General features: G+C 37.8%; 1 protein-coding gene across 10 annotated transcripts in view; it reads left to right on the top strand.

Moving 5' to 3' along the window:
• LOC131314489 (uncharacterized) overlaps positions 1 to 24,341 on the top strand; it is a 47,411-nt gene that overhangs the window by 6,733 nt on the left and 16,337 nt on the right. For 2 of the 10 annotated variants that reach the window (XM_058343150.1, XM_058343152.1), the window contains exons 3-5: positions 5,428 to 5,913; positions 7,981 to 8,163; positions 14,762 to 14,908. In XM_058343150.1, the coding sequence (XP_058199133.1) occupies positions 5,428 to 5,913; positions 7,981 to 8,163; positions 14,762 to 14,908 (816 nt within the window). Of the gene's footprint in view, positions 1 to 2,526; positions 2,722 to 3,531; positions 3,649 to 5,427; positions 5,914 to 7,980; positions 8,164 to 14,006; positions 14,138 to 14,761; positions 14,909 to 24,341 lie in introns of those variants that run through there. The other 8 variants (XM_058343153.1, XM_058343149.1, XM_058343151.1 and 5 more) reach the window with 8 other exon arrangements.

Below are 24,341 nucleotides of genomic sequence, written 5' to 3'. Positions count from 1 at the left end.
TCCTGACATTACCAAGGGGCCCCCTCTCCGTTACCAGCACGTTAAAAATGGATAGAGAAGGTGATCGCATTATACTATACTCTTTTACAATATCTATACTACTCTCACCAGACTTTTTACCCCTCATTTATAAAATATAAATACAAACATCACTACTTTTTGTGCTCGTTTTACTTTGAGTTTTTTTCCTTATTTAAAAGGATTCACATTTGTTAATTTTTTGTCAAACTTTTGTAAATTATTGGTTCGTCTCGATAAGAGGAATTGAAAAAGTAAAAAATTAAGACTTTTACCAAATATTTTGAGAAATTCAATATTTTGGATAAAAGTAATAATTTTATACTCTTTTAATTCATCTCGTTGAAACAAATAATAATCCAAAAAAATTTAACGCAAAATTAGCAAATACACAAAAAATTCAAATATGAACAAAAACCAAAAAGCCTAAAAATCCCGCAACAAAGCCCGTACAAAACTGCTGGCAACGGAGGGTACGGGCTTGTTTGTGGGATTTTTAAGTTTTTTGATTTTTACGGGGTTTGTTTGTGGGATTTATAGGTTTTTTGATTTTTGTTTATATTCGAATTTTTTCGTGCAGGCTTGTTTGTGGATTTTTTAAGCTTTTTGATTTTTGTTCATATTTGAATTTTTTCGTGCGGGCTTGTTTGTGGGTTTTTTAGGCTTTTTGATTTTTGTTCATATTTGAATTTTTTTTCGTATTTGCTAGTTTTTGTGTTAAGTTTTTGTGGATTATTGGCTTGTCTCAACGAGAAAAATCAATAGAGTATAAAATTATTATTTTTACCCAAAATATTGAATTTCTCAAAATATTTGGTAAAAGTCTATTTTTTATTTTTTCAATTTCTCTTATCGAGACGAATCAATAATTCACAAAAGTTTGACAAAAAATTACAACAAATATGAATTCTTTTAAATAAGGACAAAAACTCAAAGTGAAATGAGCACAAAGTGTAGTGATGTTTGTATTTTATATTTCATAAATGAGGGGTAAAAAGTCTGGTGAGGGTAGTATAGATATTGTAAAAGAGTATAGTATAATGACATCACATTCGCCATCCATTTTTAACGTGCTGGTAACGGAGGGGGAGCCCCTTGGTATTGTTAGGTAAAGGAGGGGAGGGCAGTGTCATTTTAGAAACCTCAGGGGAGGTCAGTGAAATTTGCCCAAACATCTACTAATATTCTGCCCTTCATGCGTGGCAAAATTTTGTTCACTGGTGGTATTACATTTACACCTTATCTACCTCCCAGTTACCCTGTATATATCGCTTCTTGCGTGATTCAATGAGCTCACTCTTCCCTTTCGCGCTCTCCCAATCATTCCTTTCGCAAATTTTAGCAGGTTGAAATGTGCTTTAAAGATAATATTATCACTCGTGCTTCCGCATCCAAATTATGTGGCTTAACTTTTTACCCATTTTCATAAGTATTTCCAAAGAGTGTAGGGAAAAGAGCCAATTTGAGAAAGAAAAAAAAAAGGTAGTTGTTTGAGGGGAAAAAAAAGGGGTACCGTTGGGAGACATTCAAACCAATTGAGGGGGTTCGCCTCCCCTCCAGTTTCTTTTCCTCCCGTTTGTGTTTTGTGTGCCTAAGCTTGTGTTCAACTAAGATCTTTTAAAAAATAAGTAATTATATGTAATTTTTAATTTTAAAAATAATAGACTTATTGAAATTTATAAATATGTAATATGGATCTTATTTGATAGATCTCGATGAGATCTTTTGAAAGATGTAAAAAAAATCTGAAAAATATTTTCGTAAGTCTGTTAATTTTTAGGCTTCAAAATAGGGGTACTTATACCGAACGAGGCCTGCATTCTTTTATCTTAAAATAAGTTGGTTTGTCATTATTTGATTTTTTCCGCATTTGTTAGTTTTGTGTCAAGTTTTTGTAGAATCGAAAAAGTAAATATTTTTTTTCTTTTACCCAAATATTTTAGAAAAACTCGGGAGCTTGAGGTGCCGGGCCCCCGGGCCCCAACATAGCTCAGCCACTGTTCAGGGTTATGGACAGCCTCTGAATCTTTTGTTGACTAACATTATAACAGCCTGCTAACCATAAAATATGGCAAAAAAAAGTTTGGAAGAAAACAAAAATTTTTTTTTCTCGACAAACGAAACTTTTTATAAAAACTTGAAAGCGTACATCGAGGGAGAAATAAAAGAACGCAAACATAACTAGCCCATCCAACACAATGTTGGACAGACACAACACCTCAACACGTAATACACACTTCATAATACACAACACGTAATACAACAAAAAATTAACCCATAATACACACTTCATTTTTTCGGTAAAAAACCTTTCATAATACCATTTTGGCTCATTTTTAATAAAATGTACCTTCCGTATGTTACACCAATTTGGGCTCTAGCCTAGCTAGTTGACACTTCATAATACCATGTTGAAGGTCATGATTCGAGTTTCATCGCAGACGTTTACAATTCAAAGATCAATTTCTCCGGTTATATATATTGTCATAATGTCTCCACAAAATTAATGTCCCAACTGAAGTAATAATGTTGCCAACAACCAATACCAAATCCCCTCTCTCCAGTCTCTCTCTCTCTCTCTCTCTATTTGACCATATATACCGATCTCACTCCACTCTTGATCTCCCTCCAAACTCAATACCGATCTCATTTACAGATCCTGGCAAGTTTTGCACATTCCGGCCATTTGTCGGCAAAAATTAGGTAACTTCCGTTGTGTTTTCCAGTAACAATCAGTTAGGTTTGGTGTTGTGTTTTCTTGTAGAAATCATTGGAGCTCCTAGTTACGTTGTAACTAAGTTTGGTTCCATAATATGGGTAGAACCAGTTATACAAACACCTATCTTTCTCTCTCCTACATCGAATCCCAAATGACGGTAATATGGCCGTTGAGGGAAAGATCAGAGAGTTGAGAGCTTTTTTATGGAAGGGATCGATGATTATCTGACTTTTGATATCTTTCTTTTAAGGGGAGTGAGTTTTGCACCGCCCAAATTATTAATTAACCACACTCTCAAGTACTGTCTTTTTTCTTTTTTGCTTTTAATCTTTTGGTTTAAACATGTGAAAAAGAAAGCTTAATTACCAAAAAAAAAAAAAAAAAGAAGAGAAGGAAGAGAAAGGGTCGGGATCCTCTTTGGTTCCTATCTTGGATAGTTCACTTTTTTCTCACACTAATGTATTTTTATCGATAAGAATTTCATTATGGGATCCTTATTTGAGAGACAACCTAGCAACTCTTCTAGATATTTACTGGAGAGGATCCAAATCCTCAATATGCATAAAAATTTATTGTACTCGATACGTTATTTTGCTATTTCTTTTCACTTTCTTCTCAAACTAAATAAGCGATTTTTTTTTTAATATTTCATTATTTTCTTTCTTTTCTCCAAGATCCAAAGGGTTTGTTTGGAACCTATGAAAAAGAAAAAGAAAAAAAGAAGAGAAAATAAATTTTCCGTGACTCCCAGATTAATAGAAGTGATAATTGAAAGTTTTTTTTTTTTTTGGTAGAGGTAAAATACAAGGCAATTAACCGACTATTGAAGAAATACTGATCGTAGTGCTTGCTCATGGCTACTTCATCCAATCAGCCGGGCGAGAATATGGCCGTCAACACTTCAGAACCAGGTAGAGTTAACCTCACATCCTTTTCCTCTACATAGTGAAGGCAAGTTCATTTTACAAGCTTGGTATTTCAGGGATTCAACGGGTGTTTCCGGTAGTGAAATTTTTTTGTAGATTTTTATTTGTGGTTGAGAAGTACGTTGTTAGGTGTTTCCGATAATGAATAAGTTGTTAATAAATGTCAAGTTATTTTTGATAGTGAACAAGTAAGAAATTAATGTGAAAATTGGAAGAGCAGTCATTTATACTGCAGAAATTATTTACTTTATTGTCTCAACTTTCAAATAGTTGATGACGAATAAGTTGTAGATCAAGCCTATAAAATTTTCCGAATGATTGCAGATCATGCCTGAGTGTTTTTTTTTTTTGATAGGCAATTCTAATTTCTGCTAATTATGAAAATGTGTCAAATGCCCATTCCACAAAAAACTGCCCAATTTAGCCAAACGGAAGAAAAGATGATATATATATATATAACGGAAACCAGTCTAAATTCGTTAATTATTCAAAATATATAGATCGAGGAAGCACCAAGAGGGTACCCCAAGCAAAACTCTGAATCGCAAGTCTCATGCCTAGTCTTGTGGTTCAAGCTAATTTAATTGAAGAGACGCTTTTGGCTTGACCGAGAGGGTGGTGAAAGGATTCGGGGGCAACAAGCTAGACTGTTGCTGATTTTCAACTCTCGAAAGAGCCACTTTCGGCGTGACCCACAACTCTCGAAGGTGATCAAACCAAGCCTCCGCAATTACAGAATCTCTCCGTCGAATGGCCCATTCCCCACACCAAAACACTGCAAATGATACACATACATCTAGGGGAATCACTGGTGTCACACCACTATGTGAACACTCCAATATGAACGCCGGCCAGCGGCCGAAGCAAAGTTCCATTTTGCTTCTTCGTCCTTAAAGCCAACCCACACAAATATCACCTTCAATAAGATTGGATGCTTACGATAAGTTCGTTTTACAAGCTTGGTGGGGTTGTATTTTAGAGATTCACGAGAAGATTGTTGAGGCACTAACAAGATTTTGGCCTAATAAATAAAGCACAAATCAAGCCCAATAAACAATCCAAAAGTGAAGATATTATTAGAGAATATATAAATATCTAGTTTCGAAAAGTTCAAGAATATATCTAGCTTATGTATATGTAAATATCCACCATTTTTTGGATTTTTTTTTTGTTAAACATAAACATAAACTTTAAGAATTTTTTCTTTACCCAAGAGACTTGTAGGGGTCAATTCCATAGATTTTTTACAAGTTATTAACCTAAAAACTAGTATAATTAGTGGAGATATTTGTCATTGTGTAGGGGCCAGGCATCCCAACACCCCTTGTGTCAGGCCCTACCAAGCTAGGATGTGTCAAGCATTGACAATCAACGTCCATAGATATCACGCGTATAACACGTGATAGAGAGAAGCCCTTATAGGGTTTATATTACCGTCATATTAACTCCCTTACCGTATTTATAAAAAAATCGTAAACATCAACGATAATACTTGAATCGTGATGGCAAGGAAACTAGGGCTGAGCAAATAACCCGGTAACCCGCGGGTTCGACCCGATCCGAAGGGTTTTGGGTGGCTTTGACCAAGCACTTCGGTCGGGTACGGGTTGATGGAGACCCACACTGTGAGCCTCTGCCACACCGTATCTCTCTCTCTCTCTCTCTCTCTCTCTCTCTCTCTCACACACACACACACAGACTGTCCACTGTCTCCCTCTCATCTTCCTCACCCATCTTCACAGTGATTTGGTTTGGTGGCTACAGAGAAGAAGGAATACTCGAGATACTTGCCACTCTATAAAGCTGTACTCCGAGGGGATTGGGAGACCGCCCAAAGATTCTTCGACCAAGATCCAGGCGCTCTCACAGCCCCAATCAATGAATTTTCAGAGACAGCACTTTTCGTAGCAGCTGTGGAGGGAAGAAATACAAACAATTTCGTTAAGAAGTTGGTGGATAAGATGCCACCAGGTAGTGTTGACGAGGCCTATGGCAGTGTTCTGAAATTGGCTACGCAAGTCGGAAACACTGAAGCCGTAAAAGGCATTCTGTCAAAAAACCCGTCTCTGTTATATTACAGGGAAGATGATAAGTGGACTCTGTTTGCCCAGGCTGCTTCGAATGGTATGAGGGACACCCTTTTATATTTGTTGGAGTTGGTTAAGAATGAAGAGGATTCCTCTAAGCTCTTCCCCGATGAGGATTCTGCTGCTTTCCTTATGGCCGAGACAATATGTTCCGGATTTTATGGTAACACTAACACCCTTCTTGAATTTACTTCCTTAATAGTCTAATTTCTTCACAATTAGATAGAAAAAGACTTGCTTTGTTGTTGCTTGTGTGTTCGGACAAAATTTATTATCTATCATAATTTTCTGTCATTTCCAGTTAAATTGTTGTTAAATTCTTGTTCAATATTTTTGATCAGATCAATCCTTCATCTTGACCAACGGAATCTAAAAATGAAAAATTCCGATTCAAAAGCTCACTAAAAACGAAAAAAAAAGACAATAAAACTGCTTAAATTCACTGTTGGTTCCCAAACCATTAGTAGCGAATTGGGATTTTGGATCACAATAAAAAATTGTACTTTGGTACTCAATAGAAAAATTGAGTTCCCAATGATTTTTTTAATGGATTGACAATCAAATCCAGGAGCTTGTGTAACTTTGCTAAAAGATGGGTGTTTTTGAATGCATACAATTTCTCAGTTTCTCTTATATATTATGATGCCATCACTCAACACCAGTGATCATTTGTCCTCTCCTCCACCATAACCAGCCGCCACCAAAATTATATTAATCCTATCCTATTGAGAAATAATACTCCCACTTATTCCTGATAAATTCAGGCGAACTCCACCACACCCATTTACCCACCCATCCCTCTCTACCACACCTTCTTTTATGAAGTTTATTTTATGTATTTATTAAGTAGGGCAAAATATAGATTACCTCCTTGTGGTTAAAGCCTTTAGCACATCACCTCTCTCACATTCGGAAATGATCAATTCACCTCCTCATGGTTTTGGACTAAAGTGCAATGCTAACACTGTTAACGGAAGATGTTAAAATGACTGTGATACCCTCTGTCTTTTTTTCTCTCATCCCTATCCATCTTTCCGTGGAAATTCAATCGGTGTTCAAGGATTGCCAAGTTGGTGTTGATGTGCTCTTTGCAGCGGTGAATCAGTACACGATCTATTGAAATCAGCTCTGAATTACAATAATTTTTTTCCTATTTTTTGTTCCAGTAAATGAAATGCGGATTCCTCGATTTTTTTTTTTCATTTTGAGTCCATTGGACAAGCTTAATGTTTCCCATTCAAAACATCCAACACCTCATACACCCATCTAAACTTTTGAACTATTTACCTGTAACCCTACCTCTTCCCAACTAAAACAAATAGTATCACCCTTAAGAGAGAGAGAGAGAGAGAGAGAGAGAGAGAGAGAGAGAGAGAGAGAGAGAGAGAGCTAGCTGACTGAAGACGAAATACCACAAATCCATGATGAAGCACAAATTGGCTGCTTAATTGTGTTCAATTTGTTGGATTAGGCACAAGCAGAGCTTGATTTTGGGCTGGGTTTGGGAGTGGTGGCACCTAAAGAAGAAGAAGGGTAATGTTGTTTTTTAACATAAAAGTTCAACTTTATTTATTTGTCTTTCTCAAACCAACTCTTATAATAGGCGTGTGAACTTCACCTTCCGTCAATTTGAAAGGAAAAGATAATGGTAGCACTTTAGTCCAAAACCATGAGGAGGTGAATTGCTCATTGCAAAATGTGAGGAAGTTGATGTGCCAAATGTCTAAAACACAAGGAGTTAGTAACCATTTAAATTCTTCCTTCAATCCCTACATTTGACAATCAATATGGACAGAGTTAGTTAATTATGGCGACTGTTTAAAAAAATATTTCATACATTGGCCACTTTGCTAATACTTTGAGATCAATGGTACAATTAAGTCCAATGAAAACTGTCTTAAATAGATATTTTCAACTTCATTTCATACTTTTCTACTCTCTTTTTTTTCATTTTTTCTAGTTGAAATAAATGATTAATCTCAAAATATTAATGCAAAAATAAACAACAAAATACAAATCACAATCAATAATACCTATTGTATTTAGGAAATTAATTTTGCCAAGATTCACCCATAATAAAAGTACTCATGAGTCATAAGATAATATCTAAATCTTTAATTTTTAAACAAAGTCCAATGTGTCGTTTGGCGGTTTTTGAAGATGATGAAATCAAGACATGGCACATCATTACGCATTGTGGATTATTTTAAATTTTTCTTTGCACGTGCAGATATCGCTTTGTATTTGGTTAAAAAATATCCGCTTTTAGCTGTCTCAAAAAAATATCCGCTTTTAGCTGTCTCAAAACAAGATACTGGTGTAGTAGTCTCTGGATTGGATTTATTGGCTATAAAGGCTTCTGCATTCAAGAGTGGCACTCACTATCGATGGTGGCAACGCATAATCTATGCTCGTAAGTTCTACCTACTGAACCTGATGATCTCTCCTTCTATATGGCTCATGTTTAATTATTGTAACTTTTCGATCAATGACGCATGTGTGAATTTCCAAAGAACAAATCGGGGGAGAACCAAACATAATAGGAGGAAAGAGGGTTTTTCTCTAAACCCTTGAACGATTTCAATATGCTGTACAAGGAGTGTATCCAAAAGTATATACAATCTAAGAATAAAAAGACTAAGCTACCCTTAGAAGAAAAGGAAAATTACAAGGCAACATAAAAAGCAAATAGACAAAAACACCCTTTTGTTTTCTCTCACCCGGCCCCCATCAAACTCATGATGTGACAATGATAACATCGAGAGTTTGCCAAGAAGAAATTTAAAGCGAGTGATAGTATGAGCCTTGGTGAAGAAATCAACAAGTTGGAGGGATGACGGCATGAAGGGGAGAGAGAGAGTGCCATGTTGCAAGTGTTGACGAATAATGTGACAATCAATCTCGATGTGCTTTGTGCGCTCATGAAAGATGGAGTTCTGAGCAATTTGAATTGCACTTTTATTATCGCAAAACATTGGCGTCGGAGAAGACACACGAACACCCATATCTTGCAACAAACACCATAACCAAATGATCTCAGTAGCTGTATGAGCCATAGCATGGTATTCAGCTTCTGAGCTAGATTGAGATATGATACTTTGCTTCTTACTTTTCCAAGATATAAGAGTATCTCCAAGAAAGATACAAAAACCTGTAGTTGACTTCTTATCAGTAACATCACCTGCCCAATTTGCATCAGAGTATGCTTGAAGTTCCATATCTGGAGAAGAAGAAAGAAGCAAACCTTGGAACAAGAACAAGGTTCCACGAAGATACTTGAGGATGCGCACTACGGCTGCCCAATGAACTGAACGAGGACTAAAAACAAATTGGCTACCAATATGAACAACATAGGCAAGATCCGGTGAGTAATAGTCAAGTAAACCAAACAACCAACAATCTGACGATACAAAGTAACATCTTGCAATGGGATACCATCAGTTGGGCGAACTTTGAAATTGAGTTCCAAAGGTGTATCAACTAACTTTCTATCAGTCAACCCATCACGATGAATAATATCAATGGCATACTTGGATTGGGACAAAACATAACCTTTTGGAGAGTAAGCAACCTCAATACCCAAAAAATATCGAAGGTTTTCCAAGTCTTTCATTTCAAACTAGTCATATTAATACTGTTTCAAGTCATTTACACCAGTTGTGTCATCCCCAAAAATAATCATGTCATCAACATATATAAGCAGTAAAATCTCTCCACGTTTAGAGGTGCGGCAGAAAAAAGCAGAATCATGATGACTTTCAGAAAAACCAAACTTTTTCATGGTGGAACTGAATTTCTCAAACAAGCACGTGGTGCTTGTTTGAGGCCATATAAAGCTCGACGCAATCGACATACCTGATTCAAAGGGAAAGAAAGACCTGAGGGAGGTTTCATGTAAACTTCCTCTTGCAAATCACCATTCAAAAAGGCATTCTTGACATCCATTTGGTACAACGGCCATTGACGTTTGGAAGCCACAAAGATCAATGTCCGAATTGATGTCAGTTTGGCAACAAGAGCAAAAGTTTCTTCATAATCAATTCCATACTTTTGAGCAAAACCCTTTGCCACTAGCCTAGCTTTGTATATCTCAAGTGACCCATCTGACTTAGTTTTCACTTAATAAACCCACTTACATCCAATGGCCTCCTTCCCTTTAGGTAGAGTAACTGAGTCCCAAGTTTGAGTTTTGTGAAGAGCATTAAGGTCCTCATCCATGGCATCCTTCCAATGAGGGATAACAACTGCTTCTTTATAAGATCGAGGTTCATGATAGGAATGAACAGAGGCAAGAAAAGATTCATACGATGAGGAAAAATAAGTTTTATAGTCAGCTAGCCAAGAAGGAGGAATGCGAGAACGAGAAGGATACCTGATCTCAACTTGCAAAGTTGTAGGATCGACATCATTAAAGATAGCAGAGGGATTAGATTAAGAGGGAGTAGATTAAGAGGGAGTTTCATCTTGCACCAACGTAGATGAAGGTGGAGCATCCTCTGGCTCAACAAAAGTCTCAGAAATAAGAATGGACTCGGTTCCCTCATCAAAAACATGTTGAGAGTCAAAACCAAATGAAGAAGTTGAGCTAGAAAAGGGATTTGACATAAGAACATCTTCTTTAGAAAGACTCTACGAGGAGGCAGGAAGACAATAATAAGGAAGATGCTAAGAATGCAACATGCCCAGAAGTGCGTAGCTTCTTAGCAATAGGATCATAGAATCTATAACCCTTTTGATCAATTCCATAACCTAAGAAAACACACAAGCCAGGCAGAACGAGCAGTGAGCTTCGTTCGTTCATTTTTCGGGAGGAGAACAAAGCAAGCACATCCAAACACTTTAAGTTCAGAGTAATTTGGTCGAATACCAAATAATTTTTCATAAGGAGAAAATCCACCATTCAATATTGTAGGAATTTGATTAATCAAATAAGCAGATGTGAGAACCGCTTCTCCCCAAAAGGAGCTCGGAATAGAAGCCGATAACAAAAGAGATCTTGCGGTCTCAAGAATATGGCGATGTTTTCTCTCAGCTTTGCCATTTTGTTGGGGTGTATCAGAACAAGCATACTGCAAAATTGTCCCCTCAGAAGCAAGTAACTCAACAAAGGGCGTATATCTATATTCTCCCCCCAAATCAGTTCGAAAGACCTTAATCTTAGCATTGAACTGAGTTTTGACCATTGCAACAAAGTTAGAATAGATTTTAAAAGAATCAGACTTATGCCGCATAAGAAATACCTAACAATATTGAGCGTAATTATCAATAAAAGACACATAGTAAGATGATCCACCTTTTGTTGCAATATGAGAAGGAGACCCCAAACATCCGAATGAATAAGATCAAAAGGAGCATTAGAATAAGATGTACTTCTACTAAAAGGAAGGGCTATGAACTTCCCAAGTTTACATCCTTTAAAATCAAAGATATCGGAATGTGTCATATCACCCAAAAGACCATTAGAGAGCATATACTTAAGGTGAGAACTTGAAACGTGTCCCAATCTAGAGTGCCATAAATGAAACTTAGATGAATGTTTATGCAAAACAAAAGAAGAAAAAGCAGATTTATCTTGATGAGCATGTGGAGCTATGAGTTGCTTCGAAACATAAAGTCTCCCCTCTCTAAGGCCTGTCCCAATCTGCCTCCATGCATGTCGATCCTGAACAATACAACCAGAAGAGGAAAAAGTGACATTACACCCAGAATCTATGAGCTAACTAATTGAAAGAATATTCACAGTCAACTTAGGAACATGCAGAACATTAGAAATAGAAAGACATCTAGAAGGAAAGGAATCCTGAGTTATGGACCCCATTTGAAGAACTCCCATGGGTGATCCATCTGCAGTTTGAATAGAAGTAGGTGAAGATGACTAGAACAATTAACAAGAATAGATGAGTTATGAGTCATATGTTGAGATGCACTAGAATCAAATATCGAAGAATTAAGTTTACCTGAAGGGACTAAATTATGGGTACCAGTGTTCATGACAAACATGGCTACAGAATTTCGAGACTCCAAGGAAGTGCCTAGCAATTGTTGAATCTGTTGAGCAACTAAGGATTGAACCTCTTCATGGGTGATAGCTGTTTGGTTGAAGGTACGATTAGAACTAGCAGCAGCGGAACATGAAGAGAATGCCGAGATAGGTCCAGAGGACAATGGCTTGAAAGCATTGTGATTATAGTGTGAAGTTTGATGTGGAGAAGGTAAAATGCTTTTGCCCTTGTTTCGAAGCTTGGGACAATCTTTTTTCTAATGCCCTTTCTCATGACAAAAATTGCACTCATCAATAGCTACTCTGTGGTTCCCACCAGCTGATGATTGAGGATGAAATTGAGGACGTTGTGTTGCAACTAAAACAAACTGAGTTGGCAAAGGAGGTAACAAATAAGTTTTGAGTCTAGATTTCTTTGCAATTAATTCACTTAAGATATTTTCCAAACTGGGTAGCAAAGAGCGATGCAAGATAGATCCCCGCAAAGGTTCAAACTCGGTTCGCAAGGCCATGAGAAATTGAACAAGTTTTTTCTCTCTCCTCTAACCTTTTGGTAAATAGCAAGAGTCCGCAATTCTGAAGGATCCATCATATCCAACTCATCCCAAATACCATTCATCACATTATAGAACTCTTGAGCCGATTTATCATCTTGTCGCATGCTTCTTAAGATATTTTCTAGTTCATATCTCCTTGCGAAGTTTGACTGCATATATATACTTTCCAGATAATCCCAAACTTCTTTTGCGGTGCTGAATTTCAAAAAGTGCATACCAATAAAAGGCTCTACTGTAATGTTAATCGAAGAGAAAATTTGCACAATGTTGACACTCCATACTTTCTGTAATCCCTTATCTGTAGCTTCAGGAGCCACAATAGAACCATCTATATACCCCCACTGTTCTTTTCCAGTAATATAGACTTTCATCAGATGAGACCAATAAGAGTAATTTGATCCATTCAACTTGATTAGAATAGGTCGATTCGACTGATCAGTACCCATATTTCAAAAATAATATTCACCACAAAGGAAAAACCCACACCAAAACACACCAAACAGCAACTCCACACAAAACCCTAACCAATGGCCAAATAGAGAGACGAAGCAGATCGACAAAGAGATAGCAGGTAAGAATGACCGAGGAATTTACCTTCCATAGAGAAAAGAGAGACTGATGCCGTTCAAAATGGAGGAAATCGTAGCACAAAAGGGGAGAAATCACACTAGTGAGAAGAGGATATCAAACCTACACACGAATTACAGCTGCACTCGAACAATCTGCTGATCAGTGGTGAGGTTCAAGCCTTTCCATCTTCAGAGAGAAGCTCTGATACCATGTCAATTTCCAAAGAACAAATCGGAGGAGAACCAAACATATTTGGAGGAAAGAGGGGTTTTCTCTAAACCCTTGAACGATTTCAATATGCTGTACAAGGAGTGTATCCAAAAGTATATACTACAAGCCAAGAATAAAAGGACTAAGCTACCTTTAGAAGAAAAGAAAATTACAAGACAACATAAAAAGCAAATAGACAAAAACACCCTTTTGTTTTCTCTCAGCATGCCATGTCAAAATATATAATGACATGCATTACATTGCCTATCAAGTCTCTGGATCCATATACCCTATAAACCATGCCAATACCAACCCTGTTGGGTGGGATACGCATTTTGCACACTAAAAAGACAGACTCTAATTAATTAAAGGAAATTGATTTTCCCACCCAAGCAACCCAAACCTGCAAGCCGAAATCTGCCGCAACAACGCAGATCTGAAGATGCCCAGCAAAAACAGTCAAGCCGAAGCCTGCCACGAGTCCTCCACCATAGCGTTAGGATCAACCGAAACATGTCCAAGGGCCATGAACGATGGGAGAAACAAGCGCCCGTGCCTCCACCAGTCGCCACCGCCCTAACCATTAGGACAACCGGAAGCAGCCAAGGAAGCAACCGGCCAGCGAGCAGCTAGAAATGGAGACAAAAACAGAGCAAATGGCGAACAAAGAAACTGTGATCTGTGCACAAAGGTGTAGAAGGGGAAGGGGAAAAAGAACGGGAGGAGAGGGAGAGAAAGCAGAGAGAGAAGGCGGGAGAGAACAGGGGAGAAACCACCCCCTCCCCCCTAAGTCTCCTAGAAAAGAGTAGATTAGGATTAACGAATGAAAAAAAATTATACTTGTGTTTACAACATGAACACATGTCACAAGCTAATATTGCTAACAAATGCTAATTATACTTGTGTTTTTCCTTGAAGATGTTCCAGTGAAGTCAGTCGACTGCATTATAAGCCACACCTTGACAGTTTTAGTTGAGAATCCAGTTGACGACCCTGATCAAGTTATGGGACGGAGTTCGTACAATTGGGCTAGACTTTTGGTGGAATACGTAAGAGTTTGAAAATTTAGGAGCCCTCAAATTTAGATCAAATTGGACTTCGAATGATACTGCATCCTCGGTGTGTGCCCATAATCGGCCGTTGTTCCGTAATAAGTATACAAAGTTGTTGAGTTACGTTTTTAATTTATAATGTGACCTATTTGCATGTATTCTTGACTTTTAGTTTAAGACTTGACCCCAGTACCATAAAATCCTAAATTCATCCCTGCAAACATGCATTTATGGATCCCATACATGTTTGCTTGTACCGGCCCGACCTTGTTAACAAGACTAAATCAAACACTTCACATTGTATGCAAGTAGAGTGAAGTACTGCAGTTGGTGCCTCTCTTATATTCTCATGCACATGGGTAGAGTTCGATCCCGTAAGAAAGCATTTGAAAAAAAAGCATTTATGTTTGCAGGTGTAGATTAGGATAGGGTAGATTAGGATTAACGAATGAAAAAAAAAATACCACTTCTCATATCAATATTGTACATCCTTCCTTCTTTGGTTTTGTATGGAGGAAAAGTAAAAAAGCATTTGTGTTTGCAGTTGTTTAGAACATGAGCACATGTCACTAATATTGCTAACATGCAAATGCTAATTATACTTTGTGTTTTTCCTCGAAGATGTTCCTGTGAAGTCGGTCGACTGCATTATAAGCCCCACCCTGCAGACAGTTTTAGTTGAGAATCCAGTTGACCGCGCTGATCAAGTTATGGGACGGAGTTCTTACAATTGGACTAGACTTTTCGTGGAATACTTCTGCATTTCCGGTTTGTCATCAATTTAAGCACTACAAAAACTTTACCCGTGATCTCTATAATTTTTTGACGGTTTTAAAACTGTGGTGGATCATTTAAAAGTCATGAGATTCAATCACGGTTTTTCTCATGATTAAATATATGTCCAAAATGATACTTATTAAACTCATGGTCATAAGCATGTAAATGAGATAAAATCACGATTCTGACGAACGACCGTGTTATTTATGTTGGAATAAATTAAATGCTGTAAAATAAGAACGAAATCTGTAACCGAAATATAGATTTACCAATCGAATAATGATTGCAGCGTTTGGGTTGAGTCGCGGACTAGGTCGCTCTCTTTAATACGTTTTGCGGCTCTACCTAGATTGTGCAAGCAGTTCGATCAATACCATGCTGTCTCCACGATAAATCAGACCAGAATACAATCTCTGTTCGGCCTTCTTTGCACAGAAGAAAACTGACAACAAAACACAATATCGGCCCTATTGCTCGAACTCAAACAAAAACCATTTTTATGGAGGAAGAGGGAGATGTTTTTTTCTTTATATTTTCAATGATTCTGAAAGTCTGAATATATAGATGGAGAAGGAGCGCCTAAGGATTTGTTTTTGGAAAGAAAATCATCAAATCAGTTCAATTACCGCACTAAATAAGTATAGGTTTTGTAATCAATCATCAGAGATTTTAGGAACACGTTTTAGTCAAAGAGTAGCAAAAGAAAACCAGTGAATATTCACTAATACCTCTCCTGGGTATTATGCTAGAACTAGTAAATATTCACTAATACCTCTTCTTGAATATTACACTAGAACGAGTGAATATACATTAATACTCGGTCTACCCACATTCACAAAGTTTTACAAATACATGCATCAAAATCACAACATTCCCCCACTTGTATTTTTAAAACAATCGAGGAAGAAGGTATAGAGGCATGCATAAGTGAAGTGTCTTTCGACTTGAACCCTTACATAGTGAAAATGCTTTAGATAATAACTAGAGTGACTTGTGGTCTTGAACTCTAAGTCTGACTGCACCAAACACATCTCTACTATTGTGTAATGTTCAAAGCCAACACTTTACGGTCGTGTGCTTATATCTCAGTTTCATGAATGACCTAGAGAATTTGCCCGAATTCTCCTGAGAAGTGGCCACACTTCAACATTTATATAGGTGAGTCTATCAAGAGTACTCATGTACTCTACATACTCCACTCCACATAGAGCTATAGAACTCATTAAGTGTTAAAAATAACACAACCTCTTTCACTACAGGATGTCATGCTTCTTAGGATGGACTTGGAGTGCAACTCCTTATAGCATGATTCTTACCATATCACCATGTGACTCATTTTTACCTTTGAACCTATTTCTTGGGATCTCCAGTCTATAGGTTGGGTATCCATCACAAGTGACTCATTTTTCAATGGGCTTTAGCCTCATCCCTTTCGAGGTGTTCCACACCTTCTCCCAAGCTAATCCTTTCGTCAAAGGATTAGCCAGGTTCTCATCTGTCCGTACATAATCCACTCTAACAGCCCCAGTAGTAATTAAGCAACTCTCTAATTGTGCTGTGCTTACGACATATTTGTCGTCTCTTGCCCTTGAAAAAACGGTTCTGCATTTTTGCAATAGCCGCGGTACTATCGCAATGGATTAGTATGGCCGGTATCGATTTTTCCCATAAGGGAATCTCTAACAGGAGGTTTCTCAACCAAGCTGCAGCCTCTTCGCTAGCCAAAGCTAGTGCTATCATCTCAGACTCCATAATGGATTGCGCCAAGATTGTTTGTTTCTTGGACTTCTAAGACACTGCACCTCCTGCTATGTTGAACACATACCCACTAGTTGCTTTGGAGTCATCCAAAAGGGAGTTCCAATCGGCATTACTATATCCCTCTAAAATAGCGGGAAACTTCTGATAGTGTAATCTAAGGTTCATGGTTCTTTTCAGATACCGCATGACCCGCTTAATAGCAAACCAATGCTCCATTCCTCGTTTGCTAGTAAACTTGCATAATACCCCCACGGCATAAGCAATATTTGGTCTCGTGCCACTACAAGAAAAATTGCATTGGGCGATGAATGAAAATCATGACAAATTGCATGTTTTTCGTCACAAATAATATAGGTGACGAAAAAAAATTTGTCACCAAAAGATTGTCGAGGATTCCTACCTGGTGACGAAATCTATTTTTCGTCACCTATAGTGTCTTTTGGCGACAAAAAATTTCATTACAGAAAATGACTTGGTGACGTAATTTTCTTCGTCACCTATTGTGCTTTTTGATGACAAAAATTTTTGTCACAAATTATTCCCTTTGGCTTGTCAAAGGTGACTCATCAGTAATGAAATTTTTCATCACCAATATAATAAATCGGTGACGAAAATTTTCAACGCAAAAGACATTCTCATGTGAAAAAAATCCCACTTTCTCGCTCCTGTTGGGTTTCGAACCCGAGTCTCCTAGGTTTTGCACACAAGCTTTAATCAACTACACCACACATACATTTGACATTAAAATATATTTTGAACGGCATTTTGAACTATTAAACATTAAAATTGGCAATTTTGATAAACTTGAAAGTCGTAGCTCTTTATGTTATTTTTCAAATCCAATTTAAATTATCTCAATCGGAGTTCTGAGTAAAGAGTTATGCCCGAAATATATTTCGTGACAAAGCGTAATTCATAAATTTTATCACCAAAGGTATCCATTTGGCAACGAAATAAATTCTTGTCGCTGAAAACGTAAAAAAGAAGACGAAATTATTTTTTGTCGCCAAATGGGTCCATTTGGTGACAAAAAATCTTTTCGTCTCGTTTTTTACTCTTTTGGCGATGAAAATTTATTTCGTCGCCAAATAGGTACCTTTGGTGACGAAAATATCTTTTTCGTCGCTAAATAGTTATAATTGGCGATGAAATAATTTCGTCACGGAAGTTGTCAAAACAGTGACGAATTTATTTTTTCGTCGCCAAATATACTTATTTAGCAACAAAATTAAATTTCGTTGCCACTTTTTTGTCACGGAACATACTTTTTCTTGTAGTTTGCAATCACAAGCATAACGAAGACTACCAACAATGCTAGCAAACTCAGATTGTCTAACACTATCTTCAGTGTTCTTAAACAATTTAATACTATGATCAAAAGGAGTACAAGCAGGTTTACAATCAAAATAATTATACTTCTTCAAGATCTTTTCAATATAATGTGACTGATCAAGAGAACTTTCATTAGCTGATTTAGTAATTTTTGTTGTTTGGAAGAATAGGAAAAGTATATAGGGTGTTAAATAACTCTAACACATAACAATCTTATTTATATAGATGACTCACATATTAAATAAGTAAACTAAGCAATGTGGGACTATTACTAATACTATATTCTAACACTCCCCCACAAGCTGGAGACTCATCAGCTTGTTACATAGCAACCAACAAAACAATTACCTCAACTAGTAGCTGCAATTACTAAAACAGCCAACTTGCTAAAATAACGACCAATAACAACCAACGAAAGGACTTCAATGACCAATGAACGACTTCAACAACCAATGAATGACTTCAACGACCAACAAAACCAATTGCAACTACCAACCGCAACGATCACGTTTAGCACTGCCACCAATCTTCCGACCCATCTGGAGATCCTGTCTGAGCAAGCGTAGTAGAGGCAGAAGAACCCACTGTTGGAGACTGAATTAACATATATAAAGCGCTGTTATTCCTCTGCAAAGATAGTCACCATATTGTTGGCAGAAGAATGAGTAAGCTGTCTAGCATCATGAGAAATTGCAATTTGATGAGCCTGACGAAACCTGTTAAGATGATAACAATACCCCACAGTATGATTGGTGCCCCACAGTATGATTGGTGCCCCAACAATAAGTACACAACTTGAAATCACGGCAGCAACCACAGCCACCTCCACTTGACATGCGACCTCCATGAGCACCAAAACAAGAGTCACAACCATCAACACCACGACTAGAGCCACTACCACCAAATCCAGAATCACGACCATGATGACTAAACCCAGAATCACAGCCACGACCACGGTCGCAACTGAAGGAAGAGCCAAAACTACCAGAAACAGCGGAAGTTAATGTTGAACGATCAAGAGAGGGGGCATGCACAGATACAGAAGACTGTTGAATGCGACTAAATACCTCACTAAGAGAAGGTAAATCTCGAGACCCCAAGAGCTAACTAACAGGATCATAGGTGGATGATGCACCATATATAAATTGAGCAACCTGCATAAGCTCACGCTGGCGTTGCATAACCTGAATGTTAGATGAAATAGGCTCAAAAATATTGAGCTCCTCACAAAAACCGCGAAATTTGGCATAGTAAGCCTCCAAAGATAAATCACTCTGGGATATAGAAAAAAAGGACTGATGAAGATAATACGTCCGATGGAGATTGTTAACATCAGAATACATCTCTTGAGCCTGTGTCCATACCTTTTTGGCAGTTTCTAAGATAACAAGCGTGCTAGCAATATGTTCTTCCATACTATTCCACAAACAAATTGAATCCGGGCATTCTCAGATTCCCATGCCTTATAAGTAGAAGCAGTCTATGCGGGGGGATCATCATCAAATAATCATACTGTGTCTAGCCCAAATAGTAAACTTCAATTGCTTTAGCCAAAACAACATAATTTTTACTATTCAATGGGGTAGAGGTAATAGAAAGCTTCTCCTGAAACTATGAAGAACTGAACGAACTACCCATAACAGTAGAACTAGAACCGGAACCAGAATCAAACTTTTGCTTGGTCATTTTATCGAACAATGGAGAGGCAACCAAAAAATAAAGAACTACCAAACCTCAATCAACAAAACACCAACCAGAACAATTAATAACTAATCAACTGAGCGCCGAACAAAGTAATACCCAACAGTATCAATAGCAATAAGACATTAACTAATGAATCTGGCAAACCCATAACCATGACCAACAAATCAGATGGTGTACAAATTCAATTAAAAATAACATAAAGATCATTATCGAAACTAGAAACAAGTGCACGATAGCATATGCATATGAGAGAGACCAGATCTAATGATTCGAACATAATCGAGTGCTAATATGATGATTTCAATAACCGTCAAACACATTTAGACTATTTCAAACATAATCCAGTGCTGGTATGACAATTTTGAACACTCTATAGGATATTTTGAGCTCAAATCAAGGTACTACAGATCGGATTAGAGATGTTTAAGGCTGTCGGAACCTTGGGGATGGGTTTTGTTGGGTTTCGACGTCTAGGTAAGCATTTTTAAGATCGATCAAGGTTATTCAGGATCGATTCAATGGGTAAATGAGTGATTCCGGGTCAATTAGGGCTGGTATGGAGGTTTTAGGGGCTGATTTCAGTGGATAAGGGCTCGATTAGGGTTTCTGTGAAGATAGCGATAAAGGGTGATGGTCGACGGTGGATAGGTGATGATGGCAATGGCGGATCTCATGGTGGTGGGCGTAAATGTGAGGTTATGGCGCCAAAAATGCTTGACGATTTCCTAGTCCTAAATTAATGGGTTACCCCAAGCGTAGGGCGGAGACCGACATAGCATAATATCCGGTAAGACTGGAGTCCAATCCACAAAGACGATGATGTGTGCTGACTAAAAACACGAGTTGTTATAATTTGAATGGGCTCTTAGGTAGCCATCCCTTGTCGATTGATTAAGATTAACTAAAAATAAGAAATTATTTGATTTTTCAAATAATTAAAGGTGGTACGGTCGTAGGGTTCATAGCACTCGCAACCAATTCAGATTTACCTGCTCCATGTAATGTTCTTAAAAACATTCAACTTTAGATTGAAAAAGATACCCCGCAAGATGTGAACCATAATTTTGCCGTTTACCCATGCGTAGCGGAGAATGAGTTTTGGATCCCCATTCTCCCGTTCACATGGGCTCCGACAATGCTCGGATTCGTTTACGAGAAGTATTTTATGAATCTAAAATTGTCTTTTTCATTGTTTAAAAACAAGAGCAGTGCCCGGACTAGCCACGGTGTGCTAATCACCCCGCGACTCTACCCATACGACTACTCACTCATTATTAAGAAAGAAACAAAATAAACCCTAATTTGAAACATATTTCTATTACATGAGATGAAAAATAAACAAGAAATATCAACTAATCAAATATCAGCAAATAACTTTTATAGAGAACAAAAATTAAAACGAATTACCAAAATGCAAGTAATTGAATAAAGCTTCAAAACTTGAAAGGAAAAACAACTCACGAGAAAAACTAAACAATATTCGTAACAAAGAAATCCTGATGGCAGCCCGGCAGCCTCGTCGTTTCTTTTCTTCCGTAAAAAAAATCTCTTTTTCAAAAGCTGTTGCTAAGTCATTATCCCGTTCCTTATATATAGGGTAAACATGCTTTAATTACACAAAGCTCCCTCGGACTATGTATAATAACAACTCACAAAATCGACTTTGCACATTTTGCACTTTTAACCCCAAACTTTCGTTTACTTCTGTTTTTATCCAGATTTCTTGAAAACAAGCTTGAGCAACCTATAAACACAAAAGAATAGAAATAAATATCAATTAACCAAAATGAATGACTAATAAATGTAGTTTGGAGGGCCAAAATATGTATATTTTGGCACTTATCACTGGGCTATGGTGGCTAGGGTTTCCCGATTACTGTTCACATATGCGTGACACTATTCACAATTGCTACAGTAGCCAATTTTTAGGGACTAGGGTTAGGATCTATGGTGGGTAAGGATTGGGCTCTGATACCATGTTGTTTGGAAGGATAGGAAAAGTATATAGGGTGTTAAATAACCCTAACACATAACAATCTTATTTATATAGATGACTCACATATTGAATAAGTAAACTAAGCAATATGTGACTACTACTAATACTATATTCTAACAATTTTGATTCCAAGGATTACACTAGTCTCTCCCAAATCCTTCGTATCAAAGTTTTGGCTAAGCAATAACTTGGTTTCATTCACGACAGATAAGCTTGAACCAAATATTAGAAGGTCATCCACATATAAACAGATACTCCTTCCGTTCCAAAATGACTGGCCTTTTTGGAAAAGCGTGTCATTTTCAATTGCTTATATCTTTCAATATGAGCGTTAAAAAATATGCAATATGGATCTTGTTTGATAGATTTTAATTAGTTCTATTAAACAAAGTTTTCAAAATCATATAGAACTTCATAAATCGAAAGATATAAGCATTTTAAAATGACACGGAATCCCAAAAAGGCCACTCATTTTGGAACGGAGGGAGTAATAGTGCAGACATGATTATCAAACTTGTAATATATGCATTTATCGCTTTCATTGACTTTGAAACCATTTGAAACAACTAGACTGTTAAATTTTTCATGCCACCGCTTTGGAGCTTGTTTAAGACCATAAAGAGATTTAACTAATTTACACACCTTGTGTTCTTGGCCATGAACAACGAACCCCTCGGGTTGATCCATATAAATCTCTTCTTCTAAGTCTCTATTTAAAAAAGCAATTTTAACGTCCATTTGAAGTACAACTAAATTATGAACAGCAGCTATGACAATCAAGACTCGGATAGAAGTAATCCTTATCTCAGGAGAGTAGGTATCAAAAAAGTCTATGTTCTCCCTTTGCCTATATCCTTTGGCGACGAGTCTAGCTTTGTATTTATCCTCAAAACCATCAGGTTTCAATTTCTTTTTAAGAACCCATTTTGCAACCAATTGCTTTGCAGACAGTTGGTAGGTCTACTAATTCCCAAGTTCTATTGGACTCTAAGGAGTGCATTTCATCATTTATGGCTTTTAGCCAAAAATCAGCGTCTGAAGAAGTCAAGGCCTCATTAACAGTAGTGGGGTCCTCTTCTAAAGAGAAGGCAAAGTTAGGACCAGAGTCCTTTGCGATTCGAGCTCTCTTGCTCTTCCTTGGTTTAATCTCAGTGTCCCTAGAGTTCACGTTTTTAGGTTCTTCTAATCTAGGCATACTACTACTAGATTGAGCGCCCCCACTATATATTTTTGGATTTAAATGGGAATTTTTTCTTTGTAAAAATCAGCATCTATAGATTCTACGATCACTTTATTGTTAATATCAAAGGACTTATATGTTTTACTATTCGTTGCATAACCAATAAAAGCGCATTCATAAGCTATATTCGCAAGTTTTGACATTTTCGGATCAAGAATACGAACATATGCTAAACAGCCCCGAACTTTTAAATAAGATGCATTGGGCTTCTAGTTTTTCCACAATTCATAAGGTGAAATCAAAGACTTAGAATTAGGAATTCTATTCAGCACATAACATACAGTCAATAATATTTCACCTCACCAATGTGAACCTACACCCGAACTAAGCATAATAGCAACTATAAGTTCAAATAAAGTTCGATTCTTGCGTTCTACCTTTCCTTTCATTTCAGGTGAGTATGGAGTAGTATTCTCATGTATTATGTGTAGCGGGCCGAACGAGACCGTTCAAGAATGGCTGATTGTGACCACGCTTGAATTAAGGGCTCGGCTATATACCGAGATTCATCCATCAACGTTGTACCTATTATGAGCTCGACGACAGGTGAGGCTTAGGCTTGGCCACCTTCATCAAGGAAGCCTCGTTGGTGAGGTCTCTTCACGAGTCGCCTAATGGGCCCGGCCAAGCACCGAGCTCGGCTAACAGAATGGAAGTGCGTCTTGTCACGAGCTGAAGCAGTTACATCAAAGGATAATGATGAGCGCACATGGGAGGTGCCAGGTCACACCAGAATGGTTACCAGATATACTCAGCTACGTCACAGTGGCGTCATACAACTCGTGCGAAGCACATGCTAGTACTTGGAGAGCAAGCTAAAGAGACCCTATAAATATTAGAGGCTCATAACTCTGAGAGGTACATAGACTCCTACACAGAAAAGCCTTAGTCTTCTGCTTTTACTCTCTGCACATTCTCATCCTCTCGCCGGAGGGCCTTGCCGGGCAACCCCCGGCTAGGTCTTAGTCAGGCGTTCATTGTGCAGATTAGAGCGAGAAGGTTAGGAGATCGGCAAGCCAGCGGAGGAGGAACTCGAATCCAGGGTCGCAGGCTACACAATTGTTGAACCCGACGTGAAACCTCAGAACTTCTGATCCAAATGGCTCAAACCCTCTTCAAAACAACCTTCCTCTTCCAAAGACAATAAAAAAAACTACCATGGGCGGAGATCTACCAGATGTTACAACTTTGGGGGCCAAAGACGCCAGCAGAAACGCGATCCTTCCACTGTTCCCTGAGAGACACATGTCCATCTCCATCCAAGCCAGTTCCGGCTATCTCCGGCAACGGACGACGTGACGGTGGCCTATATCTGCCAATTGCAGCGTCAAGACGACGAAAGGGATAACCAATTAGCAGCCCTACGAACGGAGGTGCCTCAAATGAAGCAG

Source organism: Rhododendron vialii, chromosome 13a, assembly GCF_030253575.1.
Source record: "Rhododendron vialii isolate Sample 1 chromosome 13a, ASM3025357v1".
NCBI classification, from domain to species: Eukaryota; Viridiplantae; Streptophyta; class Magnoliopsida; order Ericales; family Ericaceae; genus Rhododendron; species Rhododendron vialii.
Note: the sequence above shows the minus strand (reverse complement) of the source record. Positions and strands in the feature narration are given on the sequence as shown.